Source organism: Anthonomus grandis, chromosome 12, assembly GCF_022605725.1.
Source record: "Anthonomus grandis grandis chromosome 12, icAntGran1.3, whole genome shotgun sequence".
Taxonomy (NCBI): Eukaryota; Metazoa; Arthropoda; class Insecta; order Coleoptera; family Curculionidae; genus Anthonomus; species Anthonomus grandis.
In genome coordinates, this window is record NC_065557.1 from 29,038,771 (window position 1) to 29,060,193 (window position 21,423).

Below are 21,423 nucleotides of genomic sequence, written 5' to 3' on the forward strand. Positions count from 1 at the left end.
TTCATGCAGAGATAATCTGCAAAATACGAATTACGAATTATACTGAGGATTGTCTATTTTGCATAGAGTCCCTTATAAGGGACAGAACAAATATTTATGTCTAAGAAAATAATAACACATTTTTGTTTTGCAGACAAAATTGTATGATGATTCTAACCTCAAACACAACATATTTACCAAATTTCTTTACCCTGGTTTCAAAACCTATCGATATAAAAAATTAAAACTTACCCTCCATTCCATCGAGTAGAGTAAAGTTCTGGATCCATGGTCACATAAAAATACAAAATCAAAACGCTATATCCGATTTCTGCACATGAACTGATTTTACAACAAATAGCGAACGTCTAGACAAATGCACGAGGTTATGAAAACATCAGAAGTGCGCATGTTTGAAACCAGTGGCGTCCCTTTTAAAGGACTCTACGCACTAATGGGTTAAAACAATAAGCCCCCTTGTTTCGAAAATGAAGCGTTTCTCGATATATGTTTGTAAAAAAATTAAAGCTTCTTTTGAACACACAATTCTCCGTTAAACGCTATTATTGGGGATACCCTGTATTAATAAATTGTTATTATAAAACTCATATATGAGTTTTATAATAAGAAATTATTGATTTTTCTATAGCATATGTACATCTATATTATAAAAGTTACCAACATTTTTTGTATAATGTTTTTTTTTTGTTTAGCTTGAGAAAAGTGTTTTTATTTGTCAGAATAATTATAAATATTTAAAGAATACGGAGAAAATAATCGTACTATCGAAGCGAATTTCTTTAAAAATTAATACCTAAATAAAAATGTTATGCTAAATTTTAAAACATATTCTTTAATCTAAAATTTTACGTATATTTTGAAACTCTTTTTATTTTAAGGATATTTTTTCCTTAAAAACGTATAAATTTTGTATTTTTAGAATGTCACAAAGCCAAATCAAAAACTTTTACAAGGGCAAAAATGTGTTGCTTACCGGCGGAACTGGTTATTTTGGAAAATTACTTATAGAAAAGCTACTTAGAACCACAGAAGTAAATAAAATCTACCTAATTGTTAGATCAAAACAAGATATGCTCTCCGAGAAACGCGTTGCTAAAATGTTCGAGGAACCGGTAAGTAAAAATTTGTTCTTACAAAAAAATTATAGCAATAAAAGCTTTATTTTAGTTAATTCTTGGTTCAATTCTAATTAATTAGTAGTATTAGTGGTAGTTATGGTGGGGGGATAGTATTCGGCGGTTAGGCCTATAAGACCCTTTCTACTCGTTATTTTCATAACCTCTGAAATCCCATCATTACCGCCACTCTCCCTAGTCACCGTAAGCAGGCCTTCCATCCTCCTAACGAAGCAGAGATGGCCTTCCCGGTTAAGGTTCTTTAGTTCTTTTTGTAACAGGAAGGGGGAACCCATGGTTTCCCTTCTGTCCCTAACTTGCCCTCCGTATTTTGCTGTAAAATGATATGTTGTTTCCTCCGCCATGCCATAACTAGGGCATAGCGGGTTGGGTACTATATCTAATATATGCAGGTGTGCTATTCCAGACTTAGACTTGCCAGATAGCAACTTTTTGACCTGTCAGCAACCGATGTTCCTACTCCAGTTTTCTCTAGTCTTTTCTCATGCGCAGTTGCCCAGGATATAAAAAATGAGTCTCTTACTTAGTCCAAGGTAGTGTTCGGGGCTGAACGGTCAGAGAGATAATCCGAGCCTGACGAATTCGTCCGGCTGCATATTGCTCTCCACTCTGCCCAGGCCACCACAGCCCAACATATTTGGACTATCTTTTTCCCACCCAACGTGTTCAACGCATCCCTTAACTCTTGCACCAGTTTGGAGCTGGTCCTGGGTACCGTAGTTAATGTTGTTTTTCTTGTAGCCACCTTCAGAATGGCGAACTCTGCTCGAACGAGACCATCTATCATAGTAATTTTGAGATACAAGAAAAAAGATAATTTTCACAAGTGGCATCCGTAAAGGAGGTGTCGTAAATATTTTCTAATAAAAAATAATACACTACTGCATTTTTCTATAATAAATTTTATTTTTTAAATCCTTATTTAATTTTGAGCAAATTTTAATTATTAATATTAAATTTAAATATTTTAGTGATTAAATAATGTTATTTATTATAAACCTAAAAGCAAAAAAAATCTTTCTTTAAAAAAATCTCTGATTTATTTAAAAAAAAATACAATTACAACAGCAACAATAACAAAATAAAGCAAAACAAAATATTTACAAGTGGCCTACGTGACGGCCATCTGATTTAACACATAATCATGTTTTTTTTTGATAAGGAACTCCTTGAAAAATCCCGACTTTCTTTCGGAATTTATTTTAAGCCTGCCGAAAGCTGTTCTCGAGCTTCTATGGGAACGGCACAGATGTAAATAGATCCGCACTTTACATCTGCGCGGAGCTATTTACATTTGTGGGAATGGCATAAACTTCCGCATAAACTTCCGTCATCATAAAGTCCCTTTAAATGCAAAAATCACAGTGACTTAAATCGGAAGATCTAGAAGGCCAAGCGATCGGACCAGCGCTTCCTATTTATTTATTTTGGTACATCTGGTTTAAATACAGCCAACCATTTAAACCAAATTGTGCGGGACAGCGCACCGAGCATAAACCAATAATTTAGACGGAAATTTATAGGTACTTTATCCAGAAGTGGTAATATGTTTTCTAAAACAAATAAATATTCATTAGCATTTAAGAGATCAGGCAGTTCGATGGGTCCTAATAAAACATTACCAATTACTCCTATGGGCTTCTTTAAAAACATGAGAATTGTTTTGAATATCTGTATAATATTGGGCGTTATGAATATTAAAAAATCCATTTTTTGTAAAAAGGGATTCAACACTAAGCAAAATTTTCAAAAAAACTGATTATCGTGTTTTTTTATTTTGCAGGCAGTCGGATAATTCTAAATGGAGAAGAAAGTCTCGTTCCAAAAGCAACTGAACTTTTTGAAAATAAAATACTCTAACAACTACATCATACCTGTTTTTGTTTTTTTCATTTTATTTTTAGCTTACTAACAAAGTTTAATAAAACTTTTTATAATAGTAAATAATACGTTGAATCTTATATAAAATAAAATTATATATAAAAAAAATCAATAAGTTTATATGAAAAGGCCTTTCCCAAAAAAAGGTTTTTATTTATTTACATAAAAACAGTGCATCAAATAAAAAAAAAGCAAGAACAAAAATTTGTTAAAAAATTAAAAAGGATTAATAAACTAATTGTTTTTTTTTGTTTTACTAAAATAAAATCTACTTCCCAATTATGCAGTAGCGAACTGTTTTTTTATTAAAATATTTTTACGACAGGCCCGTTATAGAGGTCCCTTTCTCATGCATAAAACCAAAGAAAATAATAGTAAACTCGTTACTATTATTCTACTCGTTACTATATTCGTTAGTATAATTATCTTTGATAAAACATATCTGCAAATTTAAAAAAAAAATTAGATTTTGTTGTTACATTGATAGTAAAGTAGTTTCAAAAAAATTGTCTTTTTACTTTTTAACACCTTGTGGATCGGAAAAAATGTTTGTTTAAGAATCACCATGTAAAGTTTATCAGTAGAGTTCGTGGACATCCAGTAAAGCTGATCCAGTCCGTCGTACGCCTCGTTCGACTCATTCAAATTGAATTATACAGTGATCTGACGTAGTTAAATCACTTGATACTTACCAATTACCTATCTGCAAGGTTGCATATCAATATCGTAATGTCAATCACTTCCCTTCCCTTGCAATTCACAAAAGAAGGTTCGGCGCTGTTGTTCGCGACATCAAAGTTCTTCGAAATAAAATTCGATCAACGCAACACCCCGCACATTGTTGTTTAAAATTAATATTACTAATGATAATGGCCGGAAGAGCTAACCTTACTCTCATAATTAAAAAAACTAATTCCTTTACAGGGGATAGTTGTGTAACATCGTACGGAAGATACAAATTTGCAACAATTAACTTGTACTTACTTTCAGCAACATAGTTTTCTGGAACGACCGCTATGACATCCTTGGTGTGTTCCTAAAATAGTAAGGTTACTGAATTCTCATTTTCTGCCAATCACGACATCAATTAATTCACCGGTAGCAGCATCTGTTATAAATTAAATTGGCTTATATGATCCATTTCGAGGTCTTGTTGGAGCAAGAGAGGTCCTAGTGCCTACTGTTTGGGCGGGCTGGCTAGACACACCGGAACTTGGTCAGAGGCTCTTCTACCTGATACAAGTGACAAGTGACTAAAAAGACGTTTCATGGTACCCCGCCCATGTGGCTTCGTTGTTGTCTTCTCACTGCTCCTGCCTCTTCCTCCTTCTGTACTCGTTTTTTGCGACTTTTTTTTCATTCAGTGCGGGCTTTTCTCCTCATTTCCTTGGTTTGAGGCTCGTCCCTCCCTGTGAAGGCTAGGCACTTCCACTGGGTTAGTCACTGACAGTATGCACATTCTGCGTTCATTTGAGGGTCATACTACCCTTCAGTATATTCGGTGGCTTGTCAATATTCCGACTAGAACTTAAGTGAATCCTGTATCCTTATGTTGATCTACATAGGTATCACTTCCATACTGGAGGACCTCTTCCCATATAAGTAAATTGTATTCCAAGGGATTAATGTATCAATTAGTCGATTTATTCAAAAAAGAAGACTTCTTTAAATTTTTCATTGGAACAAAAATTAATACAAAAAAAAATCTTAAAAAAGTTAGTAAACTTTTTAAGTTAAGTTCATTAACTAATTTTAAGCATAATAGTTATTGAAATTACTGGACTACAACGATTAGTAACTTCATTAACTCTTATATTCTGCATATGTTTTTGATGTAATTCTTATCACAAAGTTAAGGAATTGTGTCAAGAGTATTTTATATTTAAGTGACAATAAAAAATATAGTTTGATACCTTTGATAATATTTTATATAAAAGGGAATACAAAAAAAAAATTAATTTCGCAGATTTTTTAGACTGTACCTTTTTTGCGACTCTTAATCTAATTTTATTTATTTTTCCAACTAAAGCATTTTATTCTATGTTTTAAAAGATGGCTGTTAAATGGCGCTACTGGTATCTATTCCAAATAAAGGAATAGATATTTTTATACTGACTACAGAATTAAGGTATCTAGAACAAAGTATATCAAAATACATATCCTAATGGTGGTATGAATTTTTTAAATTTTCTCATAACTATAAAACCACCGTCGACCAGTAACTTTACCAGCTAACCATAGGCATTAACTTATTGGGCTGGATAATATAATTACAATATTTTAGGATCCTGGTATTTAAATTTGGTAAATGTTTTAATTTACATAACGATATTTTTTTTTTAATTAAGAACACAAGGATAGTCAAAATATATTATATTTTTATATTATTTTCGTATATTAATATATTATAATTTTCTTCTCCATTTGAAGTCTATTTACGTAGAGCACTAAAATCATGCACATCCTTAACAGCCTTAACAGCTAGCTCAGATAATTCAGTTTTAGTCTTAGATTACTATTGGAAAGACAATATTACTTTACTTCAATAATGTATATCTATTATAAGATTTTATTTTTACCATACTATTTTATACTAATTTATAGTTTTCATAAGATATTAATGAAAGTTAGCCTTTCTACTGCTATTATGTTAGTTTATATTTATTTATCATATTCTTAAATATATCTATTTCTAGGTGTTTTATAATATATCAAAATCATTATTCGCTGAAAAAGTATGTGCAATAGAAGGGGACCTCAGGCAAAAAAGCGTCGGACTATGTAAAGAAGATATCAATATTATTCAAAATAAGGTAAGATTTCCTACTAATTTTTATTTTAGTTTAAGCTATTGAAATTTGAAATTGGTCGTTTGACGTAACCCCGCATAGGATCTAAATAGTATTAATATTTAATAATAATAATAATAATTAGAAGCTACTCTACTGAACCAGGTATAGCAATCTCAAATGTCTCTTTCTCTAAATAGCAATTAGGCCAATTAGAGAGACGAATGTACACAATTGCACACTAAATTATACTAAGTACTAAATACTAGTTTTAACTTTCGTAAATATGGTCTTACAAAGAAAAGAAAAATCGACAAGTAAATTTCGATCTATAGATATAAAGTTATTAAGTTTATGCTGTGTCTGGAGAAATATTTCTAATTACATTAAGAATTCGATTTTTGAAGATATTAAGCGCGTGGGGCTTATCTTGGTACACTTAAATTTTGTTAGCGCTCCCGAAAAAGTAGATCAATAAATTAAGGTCGGGTGACCATTTTATTGATCCACGTCTGCCTATCTACCGATTTCGGAAAACACCATCTAGGAATCTTCTAATAATAGCAGTATAGTGAGGATGAAATCACTGTTGAAACCATAACGTTTGTTTTGGCATATCTGTATATTAAAATGTTAAAAATTGGTAAATATTAATGAAAAGGAATTAAAAAAAATAATCTCATAATTTTTTTTTATTTCCATTTCTTCTTAAAAACGCATCGAGGTCTGAAAAATATATAACCGTTGATTGAATATTTGAGAAGATGCGCAATCTTATGTATATAAATGTACCTTCAAATGTACCCGACAATGGGATGGCGACACCGTCACATCGGTCTTGATGAAATTCCCGAGAGTTTTGTGAAAGGCGTGTGCCACAGTTACTGCCTGCCTGCTTTGCATCATTCGTCCTGAGAACTCGGGCGTTTTGAGTTATCTATTAATGTTTTTAACAGATGTATTTCAAAAGATTATTAAAATTTTTCTGGACAATTTGAAAAATAAATATTAATTTATTATCTTTAGTAGTATAGTTAAAAGCTGTTGATTAATTTAGATATTTGTGCTGGCAGCAAATCAAAATAATTTTTTATAGAAGATAACCAATATTGTTTATAGAAGACTTTATAATAAAAAGAAACAAAAACAATAATGTAAATCAAATCCTTTTTGAGAGGATTCAAACTCATGGAAACATGGATAATTTTATAAGCTAAAAAAACTGGTCAAAAATCAATGAATATGCGAAAATAATTTTTCAAAAAATGATATTTTTATAAGAACATATAATGCAAAATTACTAAGAAGAAACTTTGTTCGGAAATGTGGTATCTTGAAGAGATCTCTATATAATTCTTATATTTTTTGTTCACTAAAGAGAAAGATTAATTTCTTATAGAATTTTTAGAAAATATGTAGTTATAAATATTACATTTAATTTGACCTACAAGCTATTTTGTTTCAATTTTTCTTTTAGATACCTTAGCCTTTAGCAGCGTCGTTCGTTTAATTAATTTAGAAAAAGAGTTTCGAAAATCGTAATATTATCAACTAGCTATTATTTTTTAGGTAGTTAATTTTTTATCTAATTTGATGTAAAAGCAAATTTATTTATTAAATTTTGATCTCAGAGATAATTTTATAAAAAATGTTTGAGACTTATTCAAGTCAATTAATGTATTTAAGGATTTGTTAATCATGGACTATTTAAAGTAATTCAGCTTTAATTTCCTTTTTTTTAATTTGGTCTTAATTATTTGAACTAAAGTATTTAAAAATAATTAAAAAAAAATATTCATTGCATTTGCGGATTTATATAGATCCTTAATTCAGTCTTTGTTTTACTTAAGTATTTAAAAAACTTCTTTTATTGTGAGTATATTTTAACTTAATAATTTGATCAAGATCCCCTAGAAAATTTATTTTCTGTAATAAAAAATAGCTGTAGATACAAAGCAAAGTCGGGTGTTTAGCAGTTTTGAATTGGCTTGTAATGTAACATTAAAATTAGATCAGAAAAATCATTGGGCAGTGGAATTTGAGAAGGAGATGTCTAAAACTTTTTACAATTGGATGATAGTTAAATCAGTAAAGTTTTAACTTCAGATATTAAAGCCAATAAAAATTTATGAAATTGCCTTAGTACCAAAATTCCAAAAAGTTAGCAATACAGGGTCTGGGAAGCGGTAGACGAGGTCAGTTAAACTAGAGAGAAACTTTGCAATTTAGTACTTAAATAAATGCAATTGTAAAATTTACCAAAAAAAGAGAATATTTTGGGAATAAAACGAAATTTTTTAGAATCGTTTTTTTTATAACGTTATTTTATTAGCTTTGTCGAATCAAACATGATATCACACCTTTAAGGGATGACAAGTTCAAAACTTGAAACAGCCATATATTAGGAACGAAAAACTGAATAAAAAAATGCTGAAAACAGTTCTTTATAAAATAAAGGAGGAACCAAAACAAGCATATTATCTTATATATACCCTTATCGACAACCCTTCGGATAAAGTGAGATAAACTAAAATATTAAATAGAAATAGGGTTAAGTGACACATCATCTTGAAACTCTTGAAAAGTGCTTTCAAATGATACTATAAAAAGCTCTATAGCTAATATAGCTAACTATAAGCTATATAGCTTTATTTGGCTTTATTGCTTGAAAATAAGTAACTTGCAGTTATTATTTGCCGTAAGCTAACTATAACTAAAGAAATTATTTTATATACAGAATTTTTGAAATAAGAATAAGTAATGAGTAATTTCTGCACTATTCCATACTGGATTGCGCTAGTGACTCAGGTTGCATTTTAAAAATCACAGATATCGGTGACCCCACAAAAAGAAGTCAAAAGGTGTTAGGCCGCAAATCTAGGTGTCCATTGAATAGGACCTCTTCTTCTAATCCATTGGTTAGGATAATGATGATTACAACCTTGGCTTATAACGAACTACATAATGAGAAGGTCCTCTGTCCTGATGGAATCCGATAGACCTCTCTAGGATTTTAGCATGCATGTCGCCATTTAAATTTCCTGGTATAAATATTGGGTCGATATTATCATTTTCCAATATACTTGCCCAAACATTAATTTTCTTGGCGTACTGGATATGTCCTTCTAAACAATTTTGCTTATTAATATGCCCATTTAAATAAAAGTTACACTCATTACTGAAGCTAATATTTTTAATTTGCAATTTATAGCGATATAACATATGAATTTTAAGTACTTTTTTTACTGATTCATGCCAGTATATTAGTATCCATTATTTTGAACATTTAATTAAATAATAATAAGAAATGTCAAAAATGTTGTTTTAATTTATTGGTTTCCTTATAAACAAAGAAAAACTTTCTAAAATATGGCATTCTATAACATCATTGGAAAGCATTTTTCAATAGCTTTAAGATTACATATCATTTGACCTGTATCTTTCTATTTAAGATTTTAAGGGTGTATCTCAGCTTGTCCAACTTTTAGATATTATGATTCTCTGTTTCGTTTTAAGCCTTTTTCAATTATATTTCGCTATACCTATCTCAAACGGTTTTCGAGAAAAAAAAATTTTGCGTGTTTTTGGTTAAAATCCAAGGAATAACTAAAATATCGTCTTAAGATACCATATTGATTAACTTCTTATAGCCTGATTTAATCAGCATTATACAGTAGGTAGTCGCAAATTAAATTAACATTTTTTATTTACTAAAACGGCATAAAGGCGTTTGAAATTCGCGTTTGGTCTATGAAATTGTCACAATGGTTTAATATATTACAGTGAAATTTTTAGCTATAGTATTACCATTATGTTTGATAATAAACTTAATTAAAAAAAAAGGAACATGTAGAAAATTTAATACATGGTACCTAGATTTACAACCAATACGTAATACGTAATATGTTATATGTAAGAGTAAAAAAATGTATTATTAAAGGAAATGTTTGAAATGACCCTGAAATACATTAACAGTTAAATTACTTTAAGAATATATATAGAAAGTTTTGGAATTTTATTTTCGCTGGTTTTATGGGATATGGAGTTATGAGATTTTGTTAAATTTTTTAAAAAAAAACTGTCCAATTTTTTTTTTCTTAAAAAATCGATCTTTCAAAAAAATGTCTTTTGTCAAAACTGACATTTTTTTAAAATACTGAAATATGTGTACAAAATAAAAAATAAATGTTGAGAAAAAAAATAAGGCTTTCTAATATTTTCAGAAAAATGCCACGTTCCGCTTTCTATATACGGCTAACGTACCATCGGTCGTCATTCGCTTTGTATAGGTAAAATCTGTATTGTTGTGACAAATTCATAATGAGTTACTTGTTTTATTGGGTATTACGTCACTTATATCAAAAATCAATTTACAAATTACTATTTCACACGCTCAAAAATTGAAAAGAAGAAGAAAATAAACTTATTCACATATTTAAAAGAAATATGAACTCAAATCTATAATGATACCGTTCAATATACTTAATTTAATTTAGGTTCAATAAAATTTAAATACAAAAATTTACTTGAGGTATATTAGATTATTTAGATACCTAGGAGCTGAGGTATAATCTATTAATTTCTGAGCTTCTTTTTTCTTTTTAATATCCTACCTTTGTTATGAATATTAAAAAACGATACAAACAACGAGAAGAACTACTTTTTAAAAAATCTCCAATTTCAACCAACGTTTCGGTAGTTATATCTACCACCGTTATTAAGCTAATTAAAGTAAAATTAAATTAAATTAAAAATATAGACAAAATATACTTATCTTGCAAATCTTCGACTATACCTTCAAAACTCCTTCCTAATTCGACAATACTTTAAGTACTTTTTTTTATATAATTTCACGATTTATTAATAGTTTAACAAACTGTTTTGAAAGATAACAAAAAATGCAAAGGTTACTTCTTTAAAATTAAAGGGGTGTGATTTTAATGTAAATTAATGATGAGAAAATATTTGAATATCAAGTATTTTAAATTATTAATAAATTTTGAGAATACCCTGTTCTACCTCTCTTTTTAGCAAAGGAATCCTCGTGTTAATATATCATTCGAACAAGTAGCTTACCATTTATTTTTAGTAAACTAAAGGAAACGGGCATTTATAATGTTAAAGTTATACAAGTTTGCAAAGCAAAATAATAGACGAAGGGTCCTGTTTACTTCACAATTTTTATTTCAAGAATCCTAACGCGTTTCGGTTGTTAAACCATTGTCAAGAGAAAACTATGTAAGTGGAATATAAAAGGGTGTTACAAACCAAAAAATTAATTAAAAACATAGTAAAACTTACATGATATTATCACAAAATGTGAATAAAAAGGTTAAAAAAACGGCACACACATAACATTACAATACATCGATCTAAAAACATCTTATCACACCGTATTTACAAACAATAATGGATTTTGGTTTTTAAAAAAATTATATATGGATACTACATTACACACAGATATTTAATACTAATACGAATAGAGCCATCTAGGATTAAACGCGGTTAACAAACATTTTAAAAAACAGTAAATTCACAGGAATGTGGTAAACTACTTAAATAAATTTACAATCTTGGCCGCGTCTCGGTAGTGGGCGTTCGTTCAGACAATTAACTTATGTATTTATTTCTAGTTTTGCTATTTCTAGATTTTCTAATATACTTAATTGTTTGCTTTTATTTGTATGCCAAACTTTGAAATTGTCGTCTATATTAAATGAATGACCTGTTTCTCTTGGGTGCAATCCAAAGGCGGATCTTTTATCATTAGGCGACTTCTGAGAATTTAGATGTTCTTTAATTCTTAATTTGAAATTGCTGCCGGTTTGTCCAGCCTATTTGGCTGGACAAGAGTCGCATGATAAGAGATAAACACCACTGCCTTCCAACGGGCTTACAAAGTCGTTTAATCTTGAACAAAGACTTCTTATATTTTGAAAGAATTTATACACAATTTTTATATTATTGTCTATGGATTTAAATTACCTATTCTCCTATTCTTAAATAATTGGGACCAATATAGGAAATTTTTACATATTTCGAAGGTTGGTAAGGATGGATGGTCTGATCAAGGGGCTCACTAGAGAGGAACTGAAATAATATTTTATTGGACCTTTTTCTAATCAAATTATCTATTAAAGACTTTTTAAGTAAAAGACTTTTGAAGTAAACAGGACCCTTCGTTTATTATTTTGCTTTGCATAATGGTACTTCACCTTAGAGAAATTTATGGTAATCTTAGTCCGGACAACCTACTCCAGCAATACACAAAACTATCTTATAAAAGAGGAAAAATCGAGGGCCACATTTGGTTTAACTTGCTGTGTTTAAAGAAAAGAATCACACTTAATTATTTAGAACACAAGTTTAAGAAGAAAACGTATTTACCTTCCTGATCATTTTTTATTTTGTCTTTGTTATACACTCATTTATCTAATGTTGAAGTAAATGCTTTGAAAAATAAGAACTTAAAGTTAATAAATTTAAATTTAGTCAGTTTAAAAAATTAAATAAAAAATTGAGAACTTTGACTCAAGCAAAATAAGAACGAAATACGGAAGATTAACGTAAATTTTCAGACCATGTTTTCCACCCAAAAGTTTTGAATTTGTGTATTGATTGATGTATTGTAATATTATGTGTGTGCCGTTTCATTAACTTTTGATGGACATTTTGTGATAATATCATGTGAGTTTTACTATGTTTTTAATTAATTTATTAGTTTATAACACCCTTTTACATAGTTTTCCCTTGACAATGGTTTAACAACCGAAACACGTCGGGATTCTTGAAATAAAGATTGTGAAGTAAACAGGACCCTTCGTCTATTATTTTGCTTTTCAATTTAATGCATGGTACAAAAATTAACGTCCCTCCAATAGATGTAGAAGTGAAGTGTAGCGGGTTAAGGACAGAAATCAAACCTCAAGATTTGAAATTAGCCGACGTTTCGACGTTTATTTACGTCTTTTTCAAGGCTGAAAAAGATACAATTGGTACAAAATGGTGAAAGCAATAGTTATTAATACAATAGTTAAGAAACCACTCAAACAAAACACAAATAAACGGAGACTAAAGCATAAAAGTTAAAATTAAGACGACTTACCAAATTTACATTAGAGGTTTACGTAACAACTAAAACCTAGTGACATCTCCATCATACATACACCACAGATACAATTGTCATACATTAAAATATGCAGCACAACCACTAAGTAAAACCAAAAAAAAAAAAAAACAAAACATACACAGCATAAATAAACTAAAATTGGCTTATGTCACAGATTGATTCATAATAAATAAGTAGTATGTATAGTAATTATAGTAAATAATGGCACCTTCTAAGTCAGTGTTTAGTAGTAACTGAACGTAGAATTTGTTGTTATAAAGCAGAAATGATACACATTCTTTTTATGTCTGTAAAATAGGTTTAATATTACCTGGGCTTGTTGAAAAGTTAAGTATTAACAGTTTGGATTTATACAACTTTAAGATGTGATTATATTGTGTACTTAAGCCCTGAGTATCGGTTCGGTAATTAACAGAATTATGTAATTGGATGTGTATCATTTCACTGATATTACGTTTAAGATAGTGCCTCTCTCTATCAACTATGCTAACATCATCAAAATTGAAGTTATGCCTTGTGGAAAAGTGATCTTGTGCTAAAGCGGTCTTATCTTTTTCGTTCATATTTATGACTCTACAATCATATTGATGCTGATATAGTCTGTTCTTTAAATGCTGCCTAGTGATACCTATATAACACTATTCACAATTACGACAAGGTATACGGTATACCAAACCTGAGCTTAACTCAAGGGGAGTACGATTTTTTAATTGGGAAAACAATACACTGCTTGAGTTTATGTTGTTAAAAGCCAGTTTAAAATTGTAATTTTTTTCCCGAATGTGTCGTTGGATTTGTTCTGAAAATGACTCCCACTTTTTAATTTAATGGTACTTCACCCTGGAGAAATGTATGGTAATCCTAATTATACAAGTTTTTTTCCACAATTTAGGAAGTATTTGGTATTTATAATATTCTATTATAAAAGGCACCTTAAAATGTGGCATATTTTCCATTTTAATTTATAGAATGAAATTACCACCCTCACTGAAAACCCCTTTAACTTTTTTCTTTTTAATTTTATTTTGATTGTAGTTAAAGGTATTTATTTTTCAAAATCTCTTATCCAAACAAGTTTTACTTTATAAATCTCACGACACTGCACAGTTTTTCAGATATTGAATCACATGCCAATTTGGGTTACTTTTTACGAAATATTATTGACCAAGAAGTTATATTATCATAGATATAATTCTTATAAATTATTTCAATTCTTCTTTATATTTATGTGAAATCTACTTATATCTTAAAATTTGTCCTACATATTTTTTGTATATTAGGTTTTAGTAATGTAAATGCAACGGTAATTTTATTTAAAAACTTGACATTCTTGGCCACAAAATGAGGAAAACGTCTTGTTTGTGGTTGGAATAAACTTTTTTGGTAATTTTGTAAAAAATAGCTTATACATTTTTTTGTAATTTATTTATGTCTCAAAAAGAGGTTTTGGTAAGTAATTAATTATTTGTCTATAAAATTTTATTTGTAGGAATTTTCAGCATGCTCACACCTTTCAGTACATCACTCATCATTTCACTACCTAAATGACATCATTGTATTGTATGTTAAAAAAAAATTTAAAAAAACTTAGTTGGCAGCATCACGCTTAAAAAAATAACCATCACAGCTGAGTAACTGGACATTCCAGCGTGGGCGTCCTTGAAAACCTCACTCAAAGCAGCCAGTAGCTTAAATGAATATTCCTGAATTTGCCGCTTTGCCGCAGCACCACTCGATAAACGAAACTGAACGGCAATCGATAATCTACCATCTTTCTAAATATTCAATCAACCATAATAACTATCTAATTTTTTTATTTGACAATAAAGTAAATTTTGTCAATAATAATTTCGACAAATTGCAAAATAAATATGAAATAATTCTCAGATTTCCTTTTTATACTCTGCATTAAAAAAAGAAAAATGGACCTTGTATAAAGGGACTACCTAACATATGATATAGTAGAAAAATACCTATTACGTAATAAGTATTAGTATGGGCAATATATTGTATGTAAAGTGATCCTTCTTTTATGTATTGTGTCGCATGAGACGTAAGCCACGTTATAACCAAAATCAGCTTTGCAAATCGGCAAAGCCATGTGGGTGCTTTCGGCAGGTGTGGACAATCCAGCGATCTATGCCGATATTGGAGTGGATTTTAGCTGTCGGGATATCTCGCCAAAAATAGATTTTATTTAAGTCAATTTTTTTGGATCACACGTTCCTTTCTATTTATAATCAATTCCAACAAAAGAACGCGCTAGTATCAGTTAATGGCAATAGCGAGTGTACCCAAAAAATAATTAGTGTAATAATTGGATTTACCATGAGAATGTATTCTTAAATGCCGGTAATATATTCTAAACAGAGGGAAATAAACGAAAATAAAAATTCTTTTTGTTTGTTTATTAAGATATAAGATTCATTAAATCTTACGAGTATTATACATGGTATATGTTAAAATACTAACCCTCCACATGAGTAATTTCGCAAACAAAGCCAGTCGGCAATTCTGGAAATTGAAAATATCTATCTAATCCAATCAAACCCTATGAACCCGGCTTTAATATAAATACCCGAATCATCTTGTTGATATATTTATAAAAGTGAATTGATAATACCGTTTGGTCGAAAGTCTAATATAAGTTTCTCATTTTATTATCTTATATTGTTTAGAAATCCTTCAATTATTTAAACTTAATATGTGGAAAGCTGGGTCTATGTATGAATAAAATAACTATAATTTTAAGTAAAACGTTTTTTATAAATCATTTGGAAATACTTCGTTGGAAATACGTTAAATAAGTTATTTCTTCTAAAATTAAATGAATTCGTATAAAGTAATATATTGAATAGCCACTATCCCGTGGTATACCTGAGTTCTGGAAAACTTATCCGTGTCGGAAATCTTATCATTTCTTCGAAAATGCAGTCTTTTATCTCAAAGTCAAAAATCTTTACTAAATGCCACTCAAAAACTTGCTTTTAATAATATAATAGATAATATGACTCTAAATACGCTTCTTGCTGGTTTAAAAACACAAGTAAGCCAAATCAATTATGCTGGAAATTATGCCAACTCTCTTACTTTAAATCTAAAAACTCTTGAGGAAAGTTGTTATTCCAAAACTCCAATAGTAGCTTATTATTAGTCGACGTTCACTTTAACCATTAAAACGTTTAAATTGTGGCCGTATAGGACACTACTCTACTGATTGTCGTATATTGGCATGTTTCTTAATTAATACAGTAATAGGTAAAATATGTTTGGTATGGGACACTATACTATTAATTGATAATTTCCACAAACACTGCGACCTAGTTATTGACAAAACAATCACAATCATTATAATCAGAATATTTAACTAAATATAACAACAAGCCACAACCTGAAGGTTGACGAATTTTCTGATTATTATTGGCATTTGAATAATTAGGTCGCTGTGCTTGTGAAAATCGTCATTCAATAGTATACTGTCCCATACCAAACATATTTTACCTATTGTATTAACTAAAAAAATGCTTCTTCCACATTCCAGCCTGTCATGCCCAGACACGTTGGAGTCACTAAAGACAGTAATAAACCCTTATAAAGTCGACTGTATTTAACATTTTGAAAAACCTTAAACACCAACTAAATTAGGATAAATTCTGCCTGCTGCGAGAGCCTAGCTTGCATTTGATTAGATCTTTTAGGTTAAAGAAAAGAAGCTAGAAGGAGTGCCTTAAATTAATAATTAACGTTAGGCTTAGATCAGATTTGATAATTGAATTTATGCAGTTTTATTGTCTTTAGAAATTTTCAACCACAGCTTGTGGTTAAAATGTGCATGTTGCTTATTATAATATTATTTACTAAAAATAGTTAAAATATACTCTTATATTTAATATCTATATTTAAATATACTTTATTTTTAATTAAGTATAGTAATGTACCAAAATTCTTTATCCTCTTTTTTGCTTATTTAAACTTAAAAGAAAAATAGGTTCAGATTTAATATTTTCTCTTTCTACTAACTCTTCTTAACGAGATTTTATTTAAAGCAAATTTAGGCAAAAATATTGCATAATGGAAATGTGAACTGTCATGAAAGTTTTTAAATGAATATAGTTTATACATTATCCATATTATAAATTATTTATGATGGAGATAAGCTCATTCGTATTCGCAGTAGGAAAATAGGCAAACACAGTTTCTCATAAATATTACGTTTTATCTGTTACCTTTTGGCCTGACTCAAAGTAGACTTTATTTACAGCCACTGAAATTGGGTTTTTGTCTCTGGCGTAAAAGTATGTTTAAATTTGCCTTAATTTAAATATTCGACCACGGAATATTTGTTTTTAAATTCCACCTTAAGTTAAAGTTAGATTTATATTTTATACAGAGCATTACATTTTTTATATAGGGCATATATTTTTCTTTAGAATTATAATAAAAAGATAAATTAATATCTATTTAGTAAGTTGAGCTGCTTAAGAAATGTAGCAAGTGGCTTCTCAATAAAATGTTGAGAATATATAAGAAAAAAAATTTAGTTGCTATGATTATGGCTTGTTATTATAACTATTTACGGCCCCTACAGATCTTAGAATACATGATATTATCAATTTTAGTATATTAGTCAGTTTCATAGAGGTCTCAGAATAACAGTGAAACCCAACCAATGAAGAGCTGTTCTAACCAATGTCATAATATGTCATATACTGCTGAGGAATGATTCAGCCCCCAACACCGGTCAGCTAACGATAACACTAGCAATGTATATCGACAGATGTAAATAATACATGACCTGCTTTGACAGAATAAATCAGAGAACATTGATAAACAAAGCTATGTTGCTTTTATCGTCAAAAATCCTGAGCCATGCTAAGAAAAATTACTTTGTTTAAAAATCAATATTTCTTAAGTACGATAGCAAATTGCAATGCATTTGGGAAACATAACATATTGGGTACAGCATCATCTGAAATAAGCCTAAATTTGAAAATGTTACCGTTTGCAGTAATTATCATTTGGTTATTTAATAGATATTAGCTGATGCTTTCGCCAATGTAAAATTAAGTTCAATATCGCCAGTGTAAAAATTGTTTTTAGAATATTATATTTTTCTAAAAATAAGCAAAAATAACGGTATATGACTTCAAATAGCAAATACCAGGAAATAATTTAATTTATATTTATGTCTTTAACTATTCATTTTTTGATAACTATTTCTTTCTTACTTAAAACCATGTTGAGCAGTAAAACATGCTTCTAGCAATATTTATTGACGTAAATATACGATTTATATTAACTAACATCTCTACAAATAGTTATTAAAAAAAAATTAAATGCATAATACATAATATCGATAATGTACAATATTATTAGTTCTTTATCAAGTAGAGTACCGCAAAGGTGTTTTTTACATTTTTACGTATAATTAGACGTCATTTGACAGATAATAAGATGTTAAGGGCTGCGTGGATGGTTGAGCCTGGAATGGGTCCAATTAATATAGCTTATGCTATAGGCACTACTCGCAGCGTTATCTTTTTCCTTTGGAGCCATTACCAGGAAACTGAAACCACACGCGAAAGACATTTGGGTCGACCAATTGACTATTCCTCATATGGATTAATATGTTCAGTTAGAAGCCAGTTCTATGACACAGTAACAGCACCAAAATTATTCTTCAGCATAAGTCATCTGCGTGGAGCTTTATAATGTGACTGTTTTAAGACATTCCATCTACAGAAGGTTGAGAGAAGGTAATCTAGTAAGCCGAAAGCCTTGGAGATGCCAACCCTTAAATGAATTTGGGCAGCTTGGGGCTCAGGGACATGTCAAAATCAAAGATAGAATGTTTTATTTACTTATGAATCTTGCTTTGATTTCCATTCAGATTCTCGAGGAGTTCATGTATGGAGGTAGGACATCAAACACAGGAGGTTCACAGATATAGAGAAGGCACAATTATGGTATGGGCAGAAAGTTCTCTGCGGAATCGAACTGAGCTCGTTCTTTTGGATCATTTATTATTGGCAGACCGCTACATCAAAAATATTCTAAAATCTATTGTAGTTCCATACGCTCGAAATATTGATGCAAATTTTATTTTAATGCAGTATATTCAGTATTTAGTATATATATATATATTACTGTAATTAACCAATTTACAAAATAAATATAGTATATAAAATATAAGCAGATTTTAAAACTCGTTGAAGTGAACTCAGAGAACAATGAAACAAATCTATACTGACACTATTTGAGTTAATCATCATTCTACCTATTGCACAGTTTTCGCCATACAGTGTTCGATGTTGTTCCAGGTAGAATAATCTAGTCTGTCTAAGCACTATAGTAGGAGGAACATTTAAATTAAGCTGAACAGCAATTCTGTATTACATTGTTAAGAAACTTGTATGTTGTGACAATATCGCAGTTTTTACGTCGAGTCTCCAACTTTTCAATGTTCAGCAATCTATACATTTCACTGTAATTAATATCAATACAAGGAATATTAAGCTTGTAAGCAATGTATCTTATGAATTTACGTTGAACTTTTTCTACACATTATATATTTAGCATAATAAGGTGATCATATACATGAATTCGACTCAATTGACTGCGAACCAATGAAAAATACAGAAGTTTGATGGAATCAATACTGCTGAAATCATGAGTGTGCCTCTTAATAAAATGTTAATGCCACTTCACATACAGCTAGAATCACACAAAAGGGAAGAGCATAAGATTAATATTTTAGACTCACCAGCTTAATTACCCGATATCAATCGTATAGAACATGTCTGGGATATGCTTCAGCGAAGAGCACTTGAGGGGGAGAATCAGTTGCAAAACCAAGAATAGCTGTTTCAAGTTTTTCAATACTGTTGAACAGCAATTTCCCATGAAGAACTCCTTGTATAACTTAATCCTTAGCATGGAGCAAGACTTTATAGAGCCACAATAAATGCACGAGGACGTCATACTCCTTAGAACATTGAAAGGTTAGAATTAGCATTGCTATGGAACTATGGGCAGTCTATTTTCTTGCAACATCTCTGATGCAATGATGCCAAATTCTTATGTAGAAATGGGAAAAAAACACACTCTATAATATCATAAAAATTTGTCACTTATTTTGACAGACACAAAATAATAATATTCCTCTTTAATAAAATATAGAGCATTTTATTTTCATAAACTATGATAAGATACTCTATAAAGAAACCAACATTCAAAGTTAAATGAATGTACATGACGTCCCTATATTAGAGAAACAGGCAACAACATCGCAACGTCGCTCGATCGCTTTATTAATTACACCAACACAAGTAATCTTTACCAATGACGTCGTTAAAAATATTTACATGTTAAATATTTATTATTAATAGATTATGCTTTAAATTATAAACAATATTACCGTTTATGAACTCGTTATGCCTTTTTTAACGTAATTCATTAAAGTAAAGTTACTTATCTAATAAAAAGTATTTTTATGGAAATTAAATATTTTATAATTATTATAGATTTCTTAATAAGTTTTTATTATTCTACGTTTATGACGATGGTTATCCCTTGATATGATGTTATGACAATATGGATATTTTCTTGTGAAAAGATCGACTTAAGTCGCCTTTTTCCCATAGTGCGGCACAAACGGCACAAGTTTTTACTATCGTAACAATTCACAAAAATACTGAAATGACTTAACCTTTTTTCTTTTTCAACCCAAACGAAACGAAAGAAAAATCACAAAACATCACAAATGCCGAATATAAGCACAAAGCCGTTTGTCAAGATGACATTTCACAAGATAACATCAACTTTTGCCTGTGTTGCCAATTCAAATTTTTTAAAAGCGGTTTTAGGAATAGGAGTGTTAATATTTTTTTTTTGCTTTAATGATGTTTTTTGCGTTTAGAATAACACATACATATTTCTACTTTTTTATTTTTAATCCAAAATCTAATATCAATCAGTTGAATTAACATTATGATATATAGCTGAAAATTTCCTCTTTTAAAAATGCCTGTAAACTTGACAACAGAGAATAGATGAATATATTTGTCAAGAAAACAGCCCCCTTACCCCTGTATACATGTTGAACTTAAACAAAGTTGTTGTTTACTAATTATAGCCTTTTAATGTTCTAAGTCATACTCCATAATATTGTTTTTTCTTTTACTTTTGATTATAAATTGTTTGTTGGTTTCCATATATTGTAAATAAATCTTTATTTTTCTCACGAAAAAAAAAATTAATATTATCACGTCATAATAATTTTTTTATTGCGGTATCTCCACTTATAATGGTTACAAAAAATATTTCGTTTAAAAATCTAAAACAATTTATAGTTAAAATTGCTCAATATTCGTAGATTTTGAGCATGTTTTTGTAATGATATATATAATGACTAAATTTAACCTTTCAACGAACTAGGGTAATATTGAATACTCCTAATAAGAATTATCATTTGTTAAATAATAATTGT

The 21,423-nt window shown here is 29.7% G+C and overlaps 1 protein-coding gene across 4 annotated transcripts in view; it reads left to right on the top strand.

The window, feature by feature from the left end:
- LOC126743422 (fatty acyl-CoA reductase wat-like) overlaps window positions 1-21,423 on the top strand; it is a 234,027-nt gene that overhangs the window by 42,563 nt on the left and 170,041 nt on the right. For all 4 annotated transcript variants that reach the window (XR_007662865.1, XM_050450512.1, XM_050450513.1 and 1 more), the window contains exons 2-3: window positions 920-1,112; window positions 5,714-5,830. Coding sequence is in view for 3 of the 4 variants with exons in the window: in XM_050450512.1 (XP_050306469.1) it covers window positions 921-1,112; window positions 5,714-5,830 (309 nt within the window). In the remaining variant the exon portion in view is untranslated. The remainder of the gene's footprint in view (window positions 1-919; window positions 1,113-5,713; window positions 5,831-21,423) is intronic.